We start from the raw sequence: 16,936 nt of genomic DNA, 5'->3' as shown, positions 1-16,936 counted from the left end.
TGTACCAAACACGAGTGCATTTTTGTGGGCGGAACACCAACGGACACATAACAGAAGGAAAAAAAAACCGACCCCCCCCCCCACCACACACGACGGATCGCTCGAACACCACTGGAAAACACGGCACAGTGCACGCCGTTTAACGAAATTCGAGAAATGAAGACGGGTGGGGTCTGTTAGTGCTGCAGGGGGGCCAGCGGCATCGTCTTCAGGTCCGGCGACACGTGGAAAGAGGCCTCCGTCTTCGCCTTGACCTCCTCCAGCGTGACGCCTTCCGCCAGCTCCGTCAAGACAAGAGAGTTCACGCCGCTGGTGCCCTTCTTCACAGCAAACACCGCAAGATCGGTGATGACCATATCGACGCAGCCGCGGCCGGTAAGCGCAGACCTGCATTCCTGCAGTACACGCGAGCGACCATCATTGTCCGTGTGCTTCATCAGTGCAATGGTTCCGCAGCCACTCGAGACCAGGTCCATCGCACCACCCATACCACGCAGAAACTTTCCCGGTAGGTACCAGCTGGCAATGTCGCCGTTCGCAGACACCTCCAGCGCACCCAGCATCGTGAGGTCCATGTGGCCACCGCGAATCATTGCAAACGACTCCGCGCAGTCGAATAAGGACGCACCGGTACTCGTCATCGTAATCGTCTGCTTGCTCGCGTTCGTGATATCTGGGTCCACCTCCTCCGGCAGCGGATAGGGTCCAATACCCAGCAGGCCATTCTCCGCCTGCAACACGACGTCCATACCTTTAGGGATGTAACTGGCCACCAAGTTTGGCACGCCAATACCAAGGTTCACCGTCATGCCATCCTTCAGCTCCAGTGCGGCACGGCGGGCCATGATGTTGCGCTCCACGCTGGCGTTCTTGCCGGTGCCGGACGAAAATCCAGGCCTCCGCTCCACCACGGACTCGGCCGCACGCTTTAGTTTCTCCGGCTTCACGAGGCGGTGCACGTACACGCCAGGCAGGTGCACCTCCCTCGGGTCAATCTCTCCGCACTCCACGATCTCCTCCACCTCGGCAATGCACACCTTCGACGCCTTCGCACAAACGAGGTTGAGGTTCTGCGTCGTGCCGCGGAACACAAGGTTGCCGCGCTTGTCCGCCTTCCAGGCACGCACGAAGCCGTAGTCAGCCGGCAGCGCCATCTCCAGCGTGCACCACTTCCCGTTGATGTTGCGCGTCTCGCGCGGCTGACTGAAGGCGGCAGCGTGCATCGTCTTCCCGGGGATGAAACGGGTGGGGAGTCGCCCCTCCGCTACCGCAGTTCCGTAGCCGGTCGGGGTGTAGAAGGCTGGCACGCCAGCACCAGCCGCACGCAGACGGTCCGTCAGCGAGCCCATTGGGCAGAATTCCACCTCGAAATCACCGTTGAAGAGGTGCTTCGTAAAGAGCGGGTTCTCACCCACGTAGCTGGTGATCGCCTTCCTCAGCTGTCCGTCGCGAGCCAAGGGGCCGAAGCCCACCTCGGGTCCCGCCATCGTCACACCGATGACGGTTAGGTCCTTCGCCTTCGCGCCGTTCAGCGCGTCGAGCAGCTCAAACGGGAAGCCGCAGTAGCCAAAACCGCCGGCGGCGATGGTGGCGCCGTCGGGAATGTCCTTCACGGACTCCGCCGCACTCATGATCACCGGGCGCAGCGCCCACACAGTTCGACGGAGCATTTCTTTCCGTATTGGCTTAAGAAAGTAATAGAAGGAAATATATGTGCCCGCTGCGTCTTGAGGGAGTCCGCAGAAACAATACCCAAGCAGATTCGCTAGAGTGACGCACACACGTGAGTTTTGTGTTCCCCTCGGAACAACTGTGAACGAGAGAAAGGCGAATGGAGCCACGAGGTTTGGTGGAAAGAAGACCAAACAAGTTAGACACGGAGAAGATAAGAAATATATATATTCAAAAAAGACCGACAAGAGAAAGAAGAGGTAGCTGCGTTTCGCAACGGAAGAGATCGGCGTAAGGTTGCCGTCGATAGGAGCTCCTTCGCAGCGCAACGACACAACAGAAAGGCAATCAGTCCGAATTCGGTTTTATGTCTTTACGTTCATGGAAAGGCAACAGAAAGCCGCTGTCTGGGGAAGAGACCGCTCTGTTTCCTTCGAGTATCGCGTCAAGGTACATACATGGAGAGGGAGGCAGAGAGAAAGGCAGAGAGGAACGGGGGTGAGGAAGAGATACGAACGCGTGCTGCAGGCACGAAAGGGGTAAGGGAAGATCCTAACCGGATAGCCGAGGCGGAAGTGTGGCGACCATTTGTGCCTCGACAGGCACTGAGCTGCGTGCACACGCGTTTGCGTTGCGACCAAGCAGCCGGAGGAGGCAGTGCACTTCCTACTCCTCCCACGGAGACTGAGGCGTGCGCTTGAAAAGGTACCCATTCGAGCGGAGGAACGAAAGTGAAGCTCTTCGTTTCGTCAACGTGGCCGGGACTCAAGCGACTCAGTGCACGTGAGCACCACCGCCATGTCGAGAGAATAGCAGGATGCACATGCACCTGGATTTTAGACTGTCTCACTGCTGGGGTTTCAGTTGTCGGTACGCTCGCAGTGATTCCTCGATGACCAGAGAAATATAGTTACCCGTCAGAGCAAGTTGTTCGTACAGCGCTCCCCGTTCCCGCGTTTCTCCATGCACACGCTCGAAAAACAACTTTATCCCTTTCCGGGCCCTCGCTATCTTGACTCCTTCGCGAAGGCAAGAAAGGGAAAAAGAAAAGTCACAAAGCGGTGAAGCCAAACACGGAACCTCATGCTGAGTACCACGAGACGCGGCTGTGTGGCACCGTGGGCGGAGCAAACACACGAAGCAGGAACCTGTCTCACAGGAAGCGAAGAAATCGTACGTGAGGCGAAGCAACGAAGAACACAAACAACGGAAGAAAGGAACAAATAATTGCCGTGCATATTTTTCAATGTCTTTAAAAAAAAGAAAGGAAAAACAACTCAAAAGGGTAGAAGCGGAGGAAGGGCGGTGACGCAAGCGGACACACACACACACTCAGACAGACACAAAAAAAATATATAGTCGAATTAAGCAAAGCGCTAACGCAGGTGACGTGTCTCGTTTTCCCCAAAATAATGTAAAAAGAATAGAAGAATCGAGAGGTGCAAAGAGTCCGAGAGAGATGCATTAGCTGAGACCTGATTCCACCCTCCATACTCGCGGTGGGCTTCCAACATATTATCTATTCACCCCGCGCAGCGTCCCGCTGCCAAACTTACTCCCTACAACGTCAGGGGACAATGGTGCACTGGACTTGGAGATTTCCTCCTTTTCCATTTTTTCTAATAGGTAGCACTACTAACGAAGTGGCAAACAAGGGTAGTTGAATTGGTTAAACCCAAGGATCCCTGTCTCCTCTTCGCTTGTAATACCCCATCGCCAAGTCATTCCCATCTAGCGGCAAACCTCGAGAAGGCTTATCAGCGGCATTGCTCGCCGAGCGGATATACTGAAATGTAGCCGACACTCGATAAGTGTCCAACAAATCATACACACGCACCAACTCCATCGCCATCGCTTCCGACTTCGTCGTTCCCTTGCGCACAGAAGACAGCACCGACGTGTTGTCGATCAAAATGCGCAAAGTACTTGGCAGTCGCTCGCGGAAGACAGTCAGCCCATACCAAACAGCTCGTGCTTCAGCCTGCATGATCAGTATCGGAGGGGAACTCCACTTGTCTCCCGACACAAAAATCTCACCAGACTCCAAAAACAGAACTGCTCCCCATCCAACCAGCGACGCATCCGTCACCAACGTGGCAGCCGGAGGCGCCACACGCTCAGGCACACTATGTGCCGCATTCTCTTTCAGAATGTCCAAGAGCATCTTCCCTTCTCGCAAAGCCGAGTCTGACAATCTAGCCGGATCATCGAGATGCACACAACCCCTATTTAGAGCACTCAACCGTCTGCGAACCACCTTCAATAAAAAGTAATATCGCACCAGCGAGATTCCCAGAATGGCTGCCGCGAAAACAACCCGGGACCCAAAAACCTCCCGCTCGCGCACCGAGAGCGTCTGCAGATCAGGCGTTTCACAGATGTGCCTGTGCACTCAATCACCGAGCTTCACCGTCTTCTGGCAGTGGTCAAAGCTAACTCCCACAAACTGATACCGGGGTGTCGCGATCAGCGTCTCCCCCCAAGTCACTTGGGCCTCAGTTGCCACAAGTAACACCCGCTTCGTCCACTCTTGGACAGCGGCTTCCGTCCCCCACAACCGTATGTTGTCTATCCACACATCGATATGGACCTCAGGGGGCGCGCGGTACTCAGACCGCACCGCGGACGTCAACAACTGCATCACCTCAGGGCTAGCCCGATATCCCATCGGCAGCCGATGCAGCTCCATCACAGCTCCGTTCTCTGCGATGCATCGAAAACACGCGCGCGCCTCCACCGGTAACGGAACCTGATAGAAGGACGCCTTCAAATCCAGACACGCCGCCACCTCAGCATGAACTGCTGGAAGGTACCGGGCCACGTGCTCCAAAGGCACGTCCGCGTCATCCTCCAATGTCGCATTTTTGACACGAGGCCACGCAATCCACCGCAGGCGTGTGCCTGTGGACTTTTCCTCGACAACAGAAAAAGGTACTACCCACCCTTTTGTGGGGGCGTCGGATGCAGGGCCAATAATACCACCGGCACGTAACGCCAGCGCGTCTGCCGTGCAAATCCGATGGCTTCCCTGCGGTCCGGGGCTTTTACCCTCGCCAGAGCCCAGTTGTCTCCACAACTCGTTAAAGCGTGCCGCCACTGCCGGCAACATCCGCGCCTTCAACAATTCGACGTCCATGGGGCGTACATCGAATTTTTAAAGCGGAATAAACTTCTCTTCCTCGCGCGTCGCAATCTTCGTGTTATGCGTGCGCCGCGTGATGGTATGACCGAGATAGGGAGGCAACGTCTCTGCGGCGAGCCAGCGCTCCGCTCGCGGAATTCCTCTCACATCAACTGCGTCAGGCGGTGCACATCGTTCGTGAGTACCACCGTCTCCCCCATGTATCTCAGCGACGCTGACGGGTGGTCTCTCGGGTCCTTGTGCTTCATAAGGTGTACCCCCGTTCTCCAATCGAGGTTGTGCTCGTACACCAACCTCATGGCGTGCTTCACCGCCCCTCCCTTGATGGAGTGCGCAGTATAGCCTTTTCCCAACGATTTCAACTTCTGAGCAGCCTGACTCGTGCTCATCGTCGTCAGCGGCTCCCTCGGTCCCAGACGTGTCTTCAACAAGAAAAGATCGGCGGCATCCTGTCCTTTGATCCACACATACCGGCTGGACCGGTAAGGGTCGCTTTTGGAGGCCTTGGGGACCGCCCCCCAATCCAGGATGATGTCGCCCTCGGGTTGCACCAGCAGATTTTCCGTCGTGAGCCCGGCGATCTCCGCCCAGCGACTTGCCGTGATCCATGCCAGCCGCCACACAACCTTGTCGCGCCACGCTGGCGTCTCCGCAATGACCCGTCCGAGGTCTTCGAGTGTCAAGGGCACCGCGTGCCTGACCTCTTCCGTCGCCGCCACCTTCCGCATGCCCTGGAGGTATTGGTCTAAGGCGGTCACCGTCGGATCCAGCATCGTCCTCAACGTGACGCTGTACTGCACCTTGGTCGACCCCTTGTAAGCACGGGATTCGAGGAAGAGCGGAACGGAAGTCGACACAGCGGGCAGTCGCATCTTGTCGCAAAACTCCTCGAACATCCGCCAGATCGACGCTAGCTGCTCCCAGGTGCTCTTTTCCAACCGGCGATGTGCCACTTCGTTGGCTCGCTCCTCGAGCATCACCAGCGTAGGATTTTGTGGTGCCAGCTCGTTGCGGTACAGGCGGTCGCCGGTCCCCGTGTGCTTTAAGATTGGAGACGGATTGATTCGCAGCACAGGGTTGAATTCCTTCCCTACACCCACGGGTGCTCCCACATCCATCATTTCTGGCAACAAAGAGAACGGTTAAGGGGGACTCTCCACCACGGCGCGCAGCACTATTTTGGAACTGCCGGTATCTAGAGTGTCTGTCGATGTGCAAACCGGCAGTTGAGGCGCCGGAGGCGGACGAAACAGAAAGGTTCATTTGGTCCCCCTGTTTGGGTTTTTTGACGTATCGCTCGATGTAGAGCGTTTTGCGCTGTACGATCGTGCAACCTTCCGCGAACCGGAAAAGGAACGCGGTCCCCTAGCCGGGCACTGGGCTGCCAAATGCTGCGAAGATCCGCAACTGAAACAGCATCGCCCATTCTTAACACTGTTCTTTTTTGGCTGGGGCCACGGCTTTAACGAGACCCATCAACGCGTCCATGCCATTGACCCTGTCCCGCCTGGCCGACGCCAGTTTGGCGTACGTCAACTCGGGGAAGGTGTTCGATTTCAGTGCCACGATAAGCCGAGACACATGGTCGGTACATTGGGTGGCCTGATACTCAAAAAGGCTGGGCATCTGCTGGGCACTCTGAACCCAGTCCCGAAGAGAGGAGTAACACCCTTGCGCCTCGGCGGTTGGGGCGTTAAGCTGCCCATCGAAGAACAGCTTACGGAGGGCGATATCAACCTCCATCAACGAGAGGCCGTCCAGGGCACCGCGCCAAGTGCGCACGTCCGTCACGTCAAAGACATCTTCTTCACTGTTCTCCGTCGCGTCGGCCGTCGTGTGCCTCGGAGAGGGCGGGGTGATCCGCACCGAGTGGAGTCCGTCCTCAGCAGCTGCAGGACGCGACAAATGGGTCTTCCCAGGTTGAGTCTTGGCCAGCAACTGCCGCAACTCATCAACGTCGTTCAGAACCCGTTTTTCGAGCAGCTTCATGTCCTGCAAAGTCCGCACAGTCTCCGTTCAGTGAGCCACCTCACTGCGCAAGCCGATTAACTCCGCGGGATCCCTACCTGTCGACTGTTCCATCCGACCCAGTCGAAGTTCCACCTGAGCGACTCTCTCACGCTCACGCTGTGCCAACTCCCGCTCCAAATCCAACCGTAATTCACTGCCTGCAGTTGCGTGGCCAGGTTTGCGTCCCTGCCCGCGCTGAACGCCAACGAAGGTGTAGCTGCCGACGCAGCTGCCGACGCATGCCTTTCCAAGGCCGAGGTGGTGCTCACTTGCAAGGACGTGAGTGCCGACGTAATCGCGTTCGCACTCAGCCCTTGCTGCTGCTCAACGCACTGCAAACGTCCCTCTTGAGTCCCCATGATCTGGTACAGCTCTCCCATGCGCTGCTGTACCACCGGATCGACGAACTCCACCCGAGTTATGGGCAGTTCGCAACTGCTCCACATGATGGCTGTGTTCGTACTCCCATCGTACAAGGCCAACCTCCCGCTGGACATGCCCAGCTGGCAAATCATGGGGACTTCCGTCCCGTACGTCGCCTGGCGAAAGATTCGCACGTTCACCGGTCCTTCCTCCAGGAGGGGGCTGTTGACGAGGTGCTGTTCAGCACCTCCCATTGTCCGCGCGGAATCAAGGCCATCCTTGCAAAAATCATACTAACGTACTAAAATAAACTTGCGAAAGAATTGCTACCTAAAGAAAGCTAAAAGAAAAAACTCAAAAGTTGTGTGAGAACTTTGATTCTGCAAGTCCCAAAGATAAGGCGAAGGAGAAGAGCGAGGGAGAGTAGTAGAGGTAGAAATCATGTCATCAGCAAACGACGGAGCCATTGCTCCTCATCCTCCTCGTATCATTCTTACTCTTTTCATCATTCCATTCTTTTCGTAAACTATCAAAAAAAAGGAAAAAGAAAAACGCTGGACAGGAAGAGTTACGGAAAAAAAAGCAAGATATTCTTTCTTGCAGAGTTGAAAGCAGTGGCGAAACTGCTGCTTACCAACCCCAAAAAGAAAACCTCGTAGAAACCCCAAAAGGAAATAAAAGCATGCTATTCGATAAAACCTGTTAACGATGATTGCGTTGTGGAACACGTGGGTCGCCGGCGAGGAATCCTTGAACACGACTGTCTAATCAGCGAAACAGTTAGCAGAAATACAATAAACAATAAGAAAAGGAGACGCAGATGCGAAGTTCTAACTCGAGCACACCTTGTGTGGAAATAAAACGAACGACACGCACCTGATCAACGTCCGCTCAACGCCGGCGCCAGCGGCATCGTCTTCAGGTCCGGCGACACGTGGAAAGAGGCCTCCGTCTTCGCCTTGACCTCCTCCAGCGTGACGCCTTCCGCCAGCTCCGTCAAGACAAGAGAGTTCACGCCGCTGGTGCCCTTCTTCACAGCAAACACCGCAAGATCGGTGATGACCATATCGACGCAGCCGCGGCCGGTAAGCGCAGACCTGCATTCCTGCAGTACACGCGAGCGACCATCATTGTCCGTGTGCTTCATCAGTGCAATGGTTCCGCAGCCACTCGAGACCAGGTCCATCGCACCACCCATACCACGCAGAAACTTTCCCGGTAGGTACCAGCTGGCAATGTCGCCGTTCGCAGACACCTCCAGCGCACCCAGCATCGTGAGGTCCATGTGGCCACCGCGAATCATTGCAAACGACTCCGCGCAGTCGAATAAGGACGCTCCGTCTTTTATCATCGTAATCGTCTGCTTACCCGCGTTCGTGATATCTGGGTCCACCTCCTCCGGCAGCGGATGAGGTCCAATACCCAGCAGGCCATTCTCCGCCTGCAACACGACGTCCATACCTTTAGGGATGTAACTGGCCACCAAGTTTGGCAAACCCACGCCTAAATTGACATTCATGCCATCCTTCAGCTCCAGTGCGGCACGGCGGGCGATGCGCTGGCGACTCACGACATCCAACTTCTTACCACCTGCAATCGCGCCGTTTCCATCCGAGCTGCGTGTGACGACGAACTCCGCCGCACGCTTTAGTTTCTCCGGCTTCACGAGGCGGTGCACGTACACGCCAGGCAGGTGCACCTCCCTCGGGTCAATCTCTCCGCACTCCACGATCTCCTCCACCTCGGCAATGCACACCTTCGACGCCTTCGCACAAATGAGGTTAAAGTTCTGCGTCGTGCCGCGGAACACAAGGTTGCCGCGCTTGTCCGCCTTCCAGGCACGCACGAAGCCGTAGTCAGCCGGCAGCGCCATCTCCAGCGTGCACCACTTCCCGTTGATGTTGCGCGTCTCGCGCGGCTGACTGAAGGCGGCAGCGTGCATCGTCTTCCCGGGGATGAAACGGGTGGGGAGTCGCCCCTCCGCTACCGCAGTTCCGTAGCCGGTCGGGGTGTAGAAGGCTGGCACGCCAGCACCAGCCGCACGCAGACGGTCCGTCAGCGAGCCCAGCGGGCAGAACTCCACCTCGAAGTCTCCTTGGAGGAGGTGGTCCAGCACCACTTTGTTCTCACCCACGTAGCTGGTAATGATCTTGCCGATTTGTTTGTCGCGCGCCAGTGGCCCAGTGCCGTCCTCGGGGCCTGCTGTCGTGCCCGCAATCAACGTAAGGTTTTTCGTTCCCTTCCTGTTGAGTTCGCCGAGCAGCTCAAAGGCCAGTCCGCAAAGGCCGAAGCCGCCCAGAGCAATGGTCACGCCGTCGGAAGCGTCTTTCAGCGCTTCGGTGGCGGTCACGATGACCGGTCGAAAGCTCCTCAAGCTACGTCGCAGCATCTTCGTTCTTTCGTAGAGACGGATAGTGGCTCGTAAAGTACTGTGGGAGCGGTGATAAGGAAGGGGGGGGGAGTACGAGGGAAAGTGTCCAATCGTGGAGCTACGATGAGGGCTAATAAGGGAACAGATAAAGAAGATCGGTGGTGAGAGAAGTGGAAGCTACTCGAGAAAGGTAACTCAAAAAGGTGTTGTACTTCCACAACGGAAAACCGGAGTCTCAGCTCATCCGCATCCATGAAAGACACTTCACAGCGCAGCCCAGCGTAGAGAACGGCGCTACATTTCCTAATAATAATAATAGTAAAATTAATAATAGTATTAGTAATAGCGAGGTGTGACATCGCCCAATCAAACATTGCCGTGTGTCTTGGTTGCTTCTCCTCAACAGTTTGTCTGTCATCAAGAACAGAGAAAAAGTACGGAATACAAAGAAACCAAAAAAAAAGCAGCGCAAAGGAAAACCATTGAAGAAACTTGGTAAGCTACGTACGCACCGCATATAGATGCATGCGCTCTTGATAGCACTCTCGATACCGTCTCATCGTGCAAGACGACCCTCGTAGATATTATTTGTGTGTGTATGTGTGTGAGAGAGAGAACTAGTAATCTTTTTGTAGAAATGAAAGCATTAGCAACCGTACGTGAGCTGCAATTGCATCGCGCAGTCTCTTGTGAGAGAACGCCGACGTAACGAAAAGGATGAGCAGGTGAGCCGGGATGACGATGATGACGTGCGTCACTCCCTCCATCTTGCCGCCGCTCACGGATGAAGAGCCTCTCCGCTGCTACTACGCGCCTTCAGGGACGGGCGCCTGCTTCATCGGGCACAGGTCGGGTGAAATGCGGAACTCGCCCTCCGTCTTCGCCTTCACCTCCTCCACCGTTACACCGTCCGCGAGCTCCGTCAAGACAAGGTAGTTGAGCCCGTTCCCAGGCTTCACGACGTCAAACACGGCCAACTCGGTAATGATCTTGTCCACCACGCCAGCCGCGGTGATGGGGCAGCGGCAACGGCGCAGAATCTTCGGAGAGCCGTCTTTGTTGGTGTGCGTCGTGAGAATCAGTACCCGGCACCCGCTCTGCACGAGCTCCATGCCACCGCCCATCCCGCTGAAGCGTCCCCCAGGCACCATCCAATTCGCGAGATCGCCATTGTCGCCCACCTCCATCGTGCCCATAATCGCCATGTCCACGAGACCGCCTCGGACAAACCCCATCGACTCCACCAGGTCCATAAACTTCGCCCCACCGTCGCGGTCCACCGTAACGGTTTGCTTGCTCGCGTTGAGGATATCCGGATCTGCCTCCTTCTCCGTATTGGGAAAAGGACCCACGCCGAGAAGACCGTTGCCGGCCATAAGCAGCACATCCGTGTTTGGCTTGACGTACGGAGTCACCAAGGTAGGCGCACCGATGCCGAGGTTGATGACCATGCCGTCTTGCACTTCGAGAGCGGCACGGCGGGCAATGCGGTGCTTCGCGTCGTTGTGGTTTTCTTTCTGATGATGCGACTCCTCGCGCGTGACCAGGAACTCAAACTTGTTCAACGCATCCGGCACAACGACAAGGCGATCGACGTAAGCGCCGGACATGTGGATCTCGTCCGGGTCCAGCTCCCCGCACTCTATCACCTCCTCCACCTGCGCGATGCAGAGCTTGCCTGCCTTGGCCGCGGCGATGTTCATGTTGCGCGCAGTGCCGTGGAACATCAAGTTGCCGCGCCGGTCGGCGCGACGGGCTCGCACGAGGGCGACGTCTGCGTGCAGCGCGGTTTCGAAAACACACCACTTGCCGTCCACCAAGCGTGTCTCGCGTGGGGCGGAGTAGACTTCAACGTCTCCGCTGCCATCGGCGGCGAAGCGTTGTGGCACCTTGCCTTCTGACACCGCGGTGCCGTAGCCCGTCGTGGTGTAGAATCCGCAGATGCCGGTGCCTCCCGACTCCAGCCGCGAGGCGAGCGAGCCCATGGGACACAACTCCACATCGAACTTGCCGGCGGTAAAGCAATCTCCAAACACGCGATTCTCGCCCATGTAGGACGTGACAGCCTTCTTCAGTTGGCCGTCTCGTACGAGGGGGCCAATGCCGCAGTCCTCGCCAGACATGCTGGCCATAATCAAAGTTAACTCTTTCCGCTTCAACCGATTCAGCTCAGCAAGAAGCTCGAAGGGTACTCCCGCGTAGCCGAAGCCGCCCACAGCTATGGTGATGCCATCCTCGATGTCCGCCATCGCCTCCTTCAGCCCCATGATGGCTGGCTTACGAAACAGGCGCGTCGACTTCATTGAAGTCAATAAAAGACTCAATTTGCTCAAACAAAGAAATATATACACGTGTGCAGAGCAAAACAAAGTCGAATGGGGAGTATGTTCAAGCAACAAAGAAAAAAAACAAAGTAGAACTATTATGCGATACAACTGGCGACACACACGGCCTCTCTTGTTCCCGACGTAGAATACACGCGCACCGACGTGTTGATAGCTTTGTTATAAAAGTATAGGTACGGTGCTTGCCTTGCTGCTTTGCGTTGTCTTCCTCAGCTCGTTTGCACCGTTTCCAGGTACGCAATGGACGGTGATCTACAGAAGAACATCAAGCACAAAGGGAAAGATAAAGAAGAGTGTTCCCATGGAGAAAGAGGACATGCAGTGAAGCAGAAAAGGGATTTCTGGCTGCTCTTCCAAACTTAACTGACTATAGGATGTTGAAGTCGAATTTCGATATCCATTGCAGTGTAATGCCTCTACGAACTATCTGACAAGCAACTCATAAACGCATTAATTGAAAGCCGTAGCTTCTTCCCGGATATTATTGTTCTTGCGTGCACGCTCACGCCGCTACGCTTGAGGTTGAATTTGCCGGCGCTAAAAGAAAAAAAGAGGCAGCGTTCCAGGGCAAAAAATTCAGCTACGCGTGATGGAAGTGAAGGCAGCGGCTCAAAGTGCACGTCCAGCGCTTGAATGTTTTTTCATATATATCTTTACACTGCCTTTTGAAAGCCAGAGTTGGTAGCCGCCGCCTGAATTGTGAGCTCCGTCCACCGCACTCGGATTCAGCTACACCTTCGTTGTCTCTCTTGTATTCGCTCTTCTTATTCTTTCTTTGAAGAGCTCCATCACGTCGAGGATCGCCTCCGAAACAAAACAAAGAGCAAAACATGCAGGAAAGAATTATCTAAAGAGTTGTTCGAATAAGCAAACGATAGTAATAAACCGGAGATCTCTTCACGCCAGCTTCTCAGTCCTCTAATGGTGCAACGTGGACGCAGTCGAAATTGACTGTACATGTCGGGTTTTCTTTTTCTCGTGTATCTTGTACTACGTGTACCGGTGCTTGTCGCCGGCTTGGAAACTTGCCGCTTCTCTTGTTCCGCTTTGAGTCTAGTCCATGTTTCAAAAACAATGGAAAAACAAATAAAAAAGAAGTGGTGTATAGAGTGAATTCAGTCACCACGAGTTTCCTTCACAGACAGTTTACTCTAATCCGTGCCTGTCAGGCGGAAGAACACGCGGTTGGATGGGCTGTCGGGGTCTAAGCTGTACGCTGGCCCACCAGCAGCACCAGACCAGCTGCTCAAGATGCAGCGAATGAGCTCCGCCACTGCCGGCGACGTGCAGCGAGAAAGAAGCTGCTGCAGCTCCGCCTTCGCCTGCGGGTCGCTCAGCTGTCCATTGGCACGACGACGTAGCAGGGAAGTCACCTCCGCCAGCTCCGGCGGCAGCGTTAGCCCGGGAAGCCGCAGCGACACTTCGCCGACGCAGCAGCCGTGGACGCCGTTCAGGTACTTGCGCAAGTTCACGTAGTGCGGCACACTGGCGTCGAAGGAGAGGAAGTTGCCCTGCAGGGCGCGCTCTGGTGAGCGGTCGACCGAGGCGGTCGCGAGACTGCCGCTCTCGGGGTCGACAGACAGGCCGTTGTGCTGCACCGCCAGGCCCCACACAGGCGATGTCATGGCCGGCACGTCCAGCTTCTGCTGAAACACCACCTTCCCGTACGTGTCGACCAGACTGAGGTTGACGCGGTGGGCACGTAAGGCCGGCATCTTGGTGACGAAGTCCGACTGGCCCGTGTGCCCGCCGACGCCGTCCACGTCGCAGACAATACGAAGGTGCGGCGGGCACAGAAAGCGGACCTGCACGTCCTGGCCTACCGTCTGCAGGGACACGTCGATGTATTGCATGGCGGTATTCGCGGCGGCACCGGCCGCAAACGGGCCCTCTGTGCGAACAGCGTCCGGCTGCGCCTGCACCGGCGTATAGCCTGCCGCTCCTTGAGAGCTCAAGAGCGCAGGTGAGGGGGTGGCGTTAACGGCTGCGGCCGACGGTGGCGCAGGAGCGGCGTTCAACGCAACCTGTGCCGCTTGGGACACGCCCAACACGGTAATCGTCCGCTCCGCCTTCACCGCCCCCGTCGTCGGGTCCCGTGCGGTGATGCGGATAAAGAAGGGTTTGCGGTCGCCTTCCAGCGTCCCTTGCGCTGGCACGCGACCGCGCTGCTGCAGTACCTGCGGCGCTTGCTCGTCAATAGCGCCAAACAGGTGTAACTGAGGCGTAGAGGTGTAGATGTTGTCGACGTAACCTGGACCGCACGTGAAAAAAATCTCTTCGTTCGTCTTTGCCTGTGCGGCCGCTGCCGCTGCCGCTGCCGCCTGATCGCTTGCCGCCTTGGCCGCCGCCGACGCCGCCCCGTTCGCGGAGGCGCTGCGCAGACACGTGGTGAGCAGCGGCAGGAGGCGACGACCCTGCGATGAAAACGGTGCCGTCGACATCCCGCCCAGCTCGTCCGCGACCTGCGCGGCATTCACGTTGTGACGAATGAGGCTGTCCAGCACTCGTGTCACGAGCTCCGTGTCCCCCTTGTCCGCCGGAGCACCACCCGATGCGGAAGAGCCGTACGGGTTGTAGCCGGAGCTCGTTGAGGTGAAGGTGTTTGGGTTGTCGCCTACCATGTTGGACATTTGCACGCGGCACGCTGAAACTGGCCGCTGCGTGGACATGCTCGTCGCCGTCAGCGTCGCCGGTTTGCCTGGAACAAGCTGTACGGAGCCGTAGCTCGGGATTGTGCGTGGCGGATCGCTGCCGACGGAGGCCGACACCGAACATCCGGGGCACTGCACCGACTCCAGCCCGTTCTTCGACACTGTAAAGAAAATAGCAGGGGGCTGTCGGGTCAGCTGATCGCGGACGAAGTTCACAACTGTCATGCCAGGCAGCGTGGAGGGCTGTATGGCCTGCACGAGACGGCGCTGCTCCTCTGGGTTTGGCTTCTGCAGCGCCGCACACAGCTCCATCACCCACTTCTCCGGCGTGGCGTTCGCCGCCGTCGCCGCCGCTGCTGCCGGTGTCCCACCACCGACTGGGATCGGCACCGGCACGGGATTGGTTCCCAGCGGCATCGCTGGGTCGCCGCTCCCCTTCGCCGCCACCTCCAGCGCCACCGATGACACCGACCCATCTGCGTTCGGCTGCTCCACCACCACCTGCTGCGGCACGACACGCGGCAGCAAGGCGCCAGCCAACGGATTCGCCTGCGGCACCCCACCGACCGTCAACTTGTTGCCTGCGTTGGTCGACACCACGACGTTGCCGCTGCCGTCGTCTCTCATTCGCACGGCTGTTGGTGCGGCCTGCAGCGCCGGTACGTTTGACTTCTGCCGCGCCATTACATTTCCCTGGGCGTCGCGCACGATGATTTGAATCGCCTGCGCTCGGCGGTGCGTCAGCGGGAGGGTGGCGACGCCCTGGCCCGTCGCGCTGCTCCCATCCTCGCCGATCAGCTGCACTGTGAAATTGGGCGCGGTGGCCACAAATGACGGCATGGCGGCTCCACCTGCTGCAGCTGGCGTACCGTCGCTCGCCGGTGGTACATTCGCGCCTGCTGCCTCGAGCGGGTTTATTGGAGCAGTGAAGGGCTGAATGCGCGTTTCAATCTCCGGCACCGCCTTCGGAGCACCGGCAGGCGCGGCCATCACGGCCGGCATACCGTCGTGAAAACTCTTCGCGGGTAAAACCAGCCGGAACGGCGCCCCCGCGTGGGGGACCGCCACCGTGCCCTGCGGTGTCAGCGGGATGACGTGGCCGGTGGAGATGCAAACCAGCAGCGCTTGTTGGGTCTGCGACGGCGTGGGAGGATCGACGGTAACCGTTTCCAAGAAAAAGTACGCGTCGGCGGGGGTGGTGGGCTCTCTGGCGAGGCCGCTGCCTGGACGCGTTGGGGAGCGTTGCTGCGACAGAGGCGACTTGGAGCTGCCGCAGCGCTGTCCGTTTTTCATCCCACTATTCCGCGGCGGGGAAAGAAAGGCAACTCCACTCGTCTCCCCACCGCCGTTGTCCATCATCGGCAAGTTCGCCACAAGCGCGCAGTCTTTGGTCTGGATTGGAATACGAAACCAACCAGCGGTGGGGCGGAGCCGGCGGCCGTCCGCGACGATGTACACCGCTTCCGGGGGGCACCCCTCAGGCGCTCGCACCCGCAGCACGCTGCTGCCTTCGCTCCCGTTGAACGTCAACTTACAGTAGTGCTTCGTGGTCGAGCCGTTTGCCTTCACCGTGGCGAGAAGGTTGTAGTCATGGCCGTCGCCAGGCACCATCAGTGCTGAGGCCTGCTGCAGAGAGACGGGACGTGGGATGCCGCCGTCCACGCCCAGTTCACACTCGAGCTCCACCCCCTTTGGTGTCTGCACCTGTTCAATGACGAGATTTGAGCCGGTGATGCGCATGCCAATGGATGTCGGAGCTTTCTTTGCCACCCCGCTGTGACCATGGTTGATGCAGTCTTCCATCTTGTGTTGACCGCGAAAAGGGTAGGCGGCGTCGTTCATGTTGCTCCCGATCGGGAGAAGCTTCTTGTGAGTATTGGACATCGTTTTCTCTTTCCCTCTCTGTCGAGCGATGTCTCAAACTCATAGAACACGACAACAGGAGCGGGGGGGGGGGAGAGGCAATGAAAGCAGAACAATTCGTCTATGTGATGTTCAAAAACCTTTTTCTAAAGGGAAAACAATAGAAATAATAAGGTGCAGTCTACTGATGGAGAAAGTGCTTCTATCTATCTTTGAGCTGGTACCGAAGGTGGGTGTGCAGTGCTCTGCTACGCTATTCGCAGCGAAACACACAAAAGGAAAGGCAGGCAATAGCAGAACAGGGGGAAAAAAAAAGAAAGGCGCTCGCTACAGCATCACCAAAAAAGTGCGCCGGCGCTCACGACAAAAGGGGGAACAGAGAGAGGGGGAGAGAGAAAAGTCAGATCTCTAGAGGGAGATGAGCAACGTAAAAGGAGAACAGGATGTTTTTATCTGCACAAAGCACCCAGTCATCTCAACGAAGCTCATTAAACAGTGATATGAATAAATAATAAAAGGT

General features: G+C 56.9%; 6 protein-coding genes across 7 annotated transcripts; all 6 read right to left on the bottom strand.

Annotated features, from left to right (window-relative positions):
- Window positions 1–176: 176 nt before the first annotated feature.
- Window positions 177–2,104, bottom strand: ABB37_02910 (putative mitochondrial succinyl-coa:3-ketoacid-coenzyme a transferase- like protein; the record flags this gene model as incomplete). The annotated part of the gene is made up of 1 exon (XM_015800067.1): window positions 177–2,104. Exon 1 carries the CDS (start codon window positions 1,668–1,670, stop codon window positions 177–179), a length of 1,494 nt encoding a protein of 497 aa, XP_015661669.1. The 5' UTR covers window positions 1,671–2,104.
- Window positions 2,105–4,063: 1,959 nt separating this feature from the next.
- ABB37_02909 (hypothetical protein) lies at window positions 4,064–4,807 on the bottom strand (the record flags this gene model as incomplete). The annotated part of the gene is made up of 1 exon (XM_015800066.1): window positions 4,064–4,807. The coding sequence occupies one exon, from the start codon at window positions 4,805–4,807 to the stop codon at window positions 4,064–4,066; it is 744 nt and encodes a 247-aa protein (XP_015661668.1).
- A 149-nt stretch (window positions 4,808–4,956) lies between these two features.
- On the bottom strand, window positions 4,957–5,934 carry ABB37_02908 (putative trans-sialidase; the record flags this gene model as incomplete). Its single annotated transcript, XM_015800065.1, has 1 exon — window positions 4,957–5,934. The coding sequence occupies one exon, from the start codon at window positions 5,932–5,934 to the stop codon at window positions 4,957–4,959; it is 978 nt and encodes a 325-aa protein (XP_015661667.1).
- A 2,132-nt stretch (window positions 5,935–8,066) lies between these two features.
- Window positions 8,067–9,689, bottom strand: ABB37_02907 (putative mitochondrial succinyl-coa:3-ketoacid-coenzyme a transferase- like protein; the record flags this gene model as incomplete). Of its 2 annotated transcripts, none has more annotated exons than XM_015800063.1 (1): window positions 8,067–9,689. In XM_015800063.1, the coding sequence occupies exon 1, from the start codon at window positions 9,573–9,575 to the stop codon at window positions 8,067–8,069; it is 1,509 nt and encodes a 502-aa protein (XP_015661665.1). In that variant the 5' UTR covers window positions 9,576–9,689. The 2 variants fall into 2 exon arrangements, with proteins under 2 accessions (XP_015661665.1, XP_015661666.1); XM_015800064.1 differs by having other exon boundaries at window positions 8,067–9,617.
- Window positions 9,690–10,363: 674 nt separating this feature from the next.
- ABB37_02906 (putative mitochondrial succinyl-coa:3-ketoacid-coenzyme a transferase- like protein) lies at window positions 10,364–12,156 on the bottom strand (the record flags this gene model as incomplete). Its single annotated transcript, XM_015800062.1, has 1 exon — window positions 10,364–12,156. Exon 1 carries the CDS (start codon window positions 11,858–11,860, stop codon window positions 10,364–10,366), a length of 1,497 nt encoding a protein of 498 aa, XP_015661664.1. The 5' UTR covers window positions 11,861–12,156.
- An 897-nt stretch (window positions 12,157–13,053) lies between these two features.
- Window positions 13,054–16,745, bottom strand: ABB37_02905 (hypothetical protein; the record flags this gene model as incomplete). The annotated part of the gene is made up of 1 exon (XM_015800061.1): window positions 13,054–16,745. The coding sequence occupies exon 1, from the start codon at window positions 16,435–16,437 to the stop codon at window positions 13,054–13,056; it is 3,384 nt and encodes a 1,127-aa protein (XP_015661663.1). The 5' UTR covers window positions 16,438–16,745.
- Between the last annotated feature and the right edge of the window lie 191 nt (window positions 16,746–16,936).

This window comes from Leptomonas pyrrhocoris (assembly GCF_001293395.1).
Source record: "Leptomonas pyrrhocoris isolate H10 chromosome Unknown, whole genome shotgun sequence".
NCBI lineage: Eukaryota > Euglenozoa > Kinetoplastea > Trypanosomatida > Trypanosomatidae > Leptomonas > Leptomonas pyrrhocoris.
This window is presented reverse-complemented; position numbering and strand designations above follow the sequence as displayed.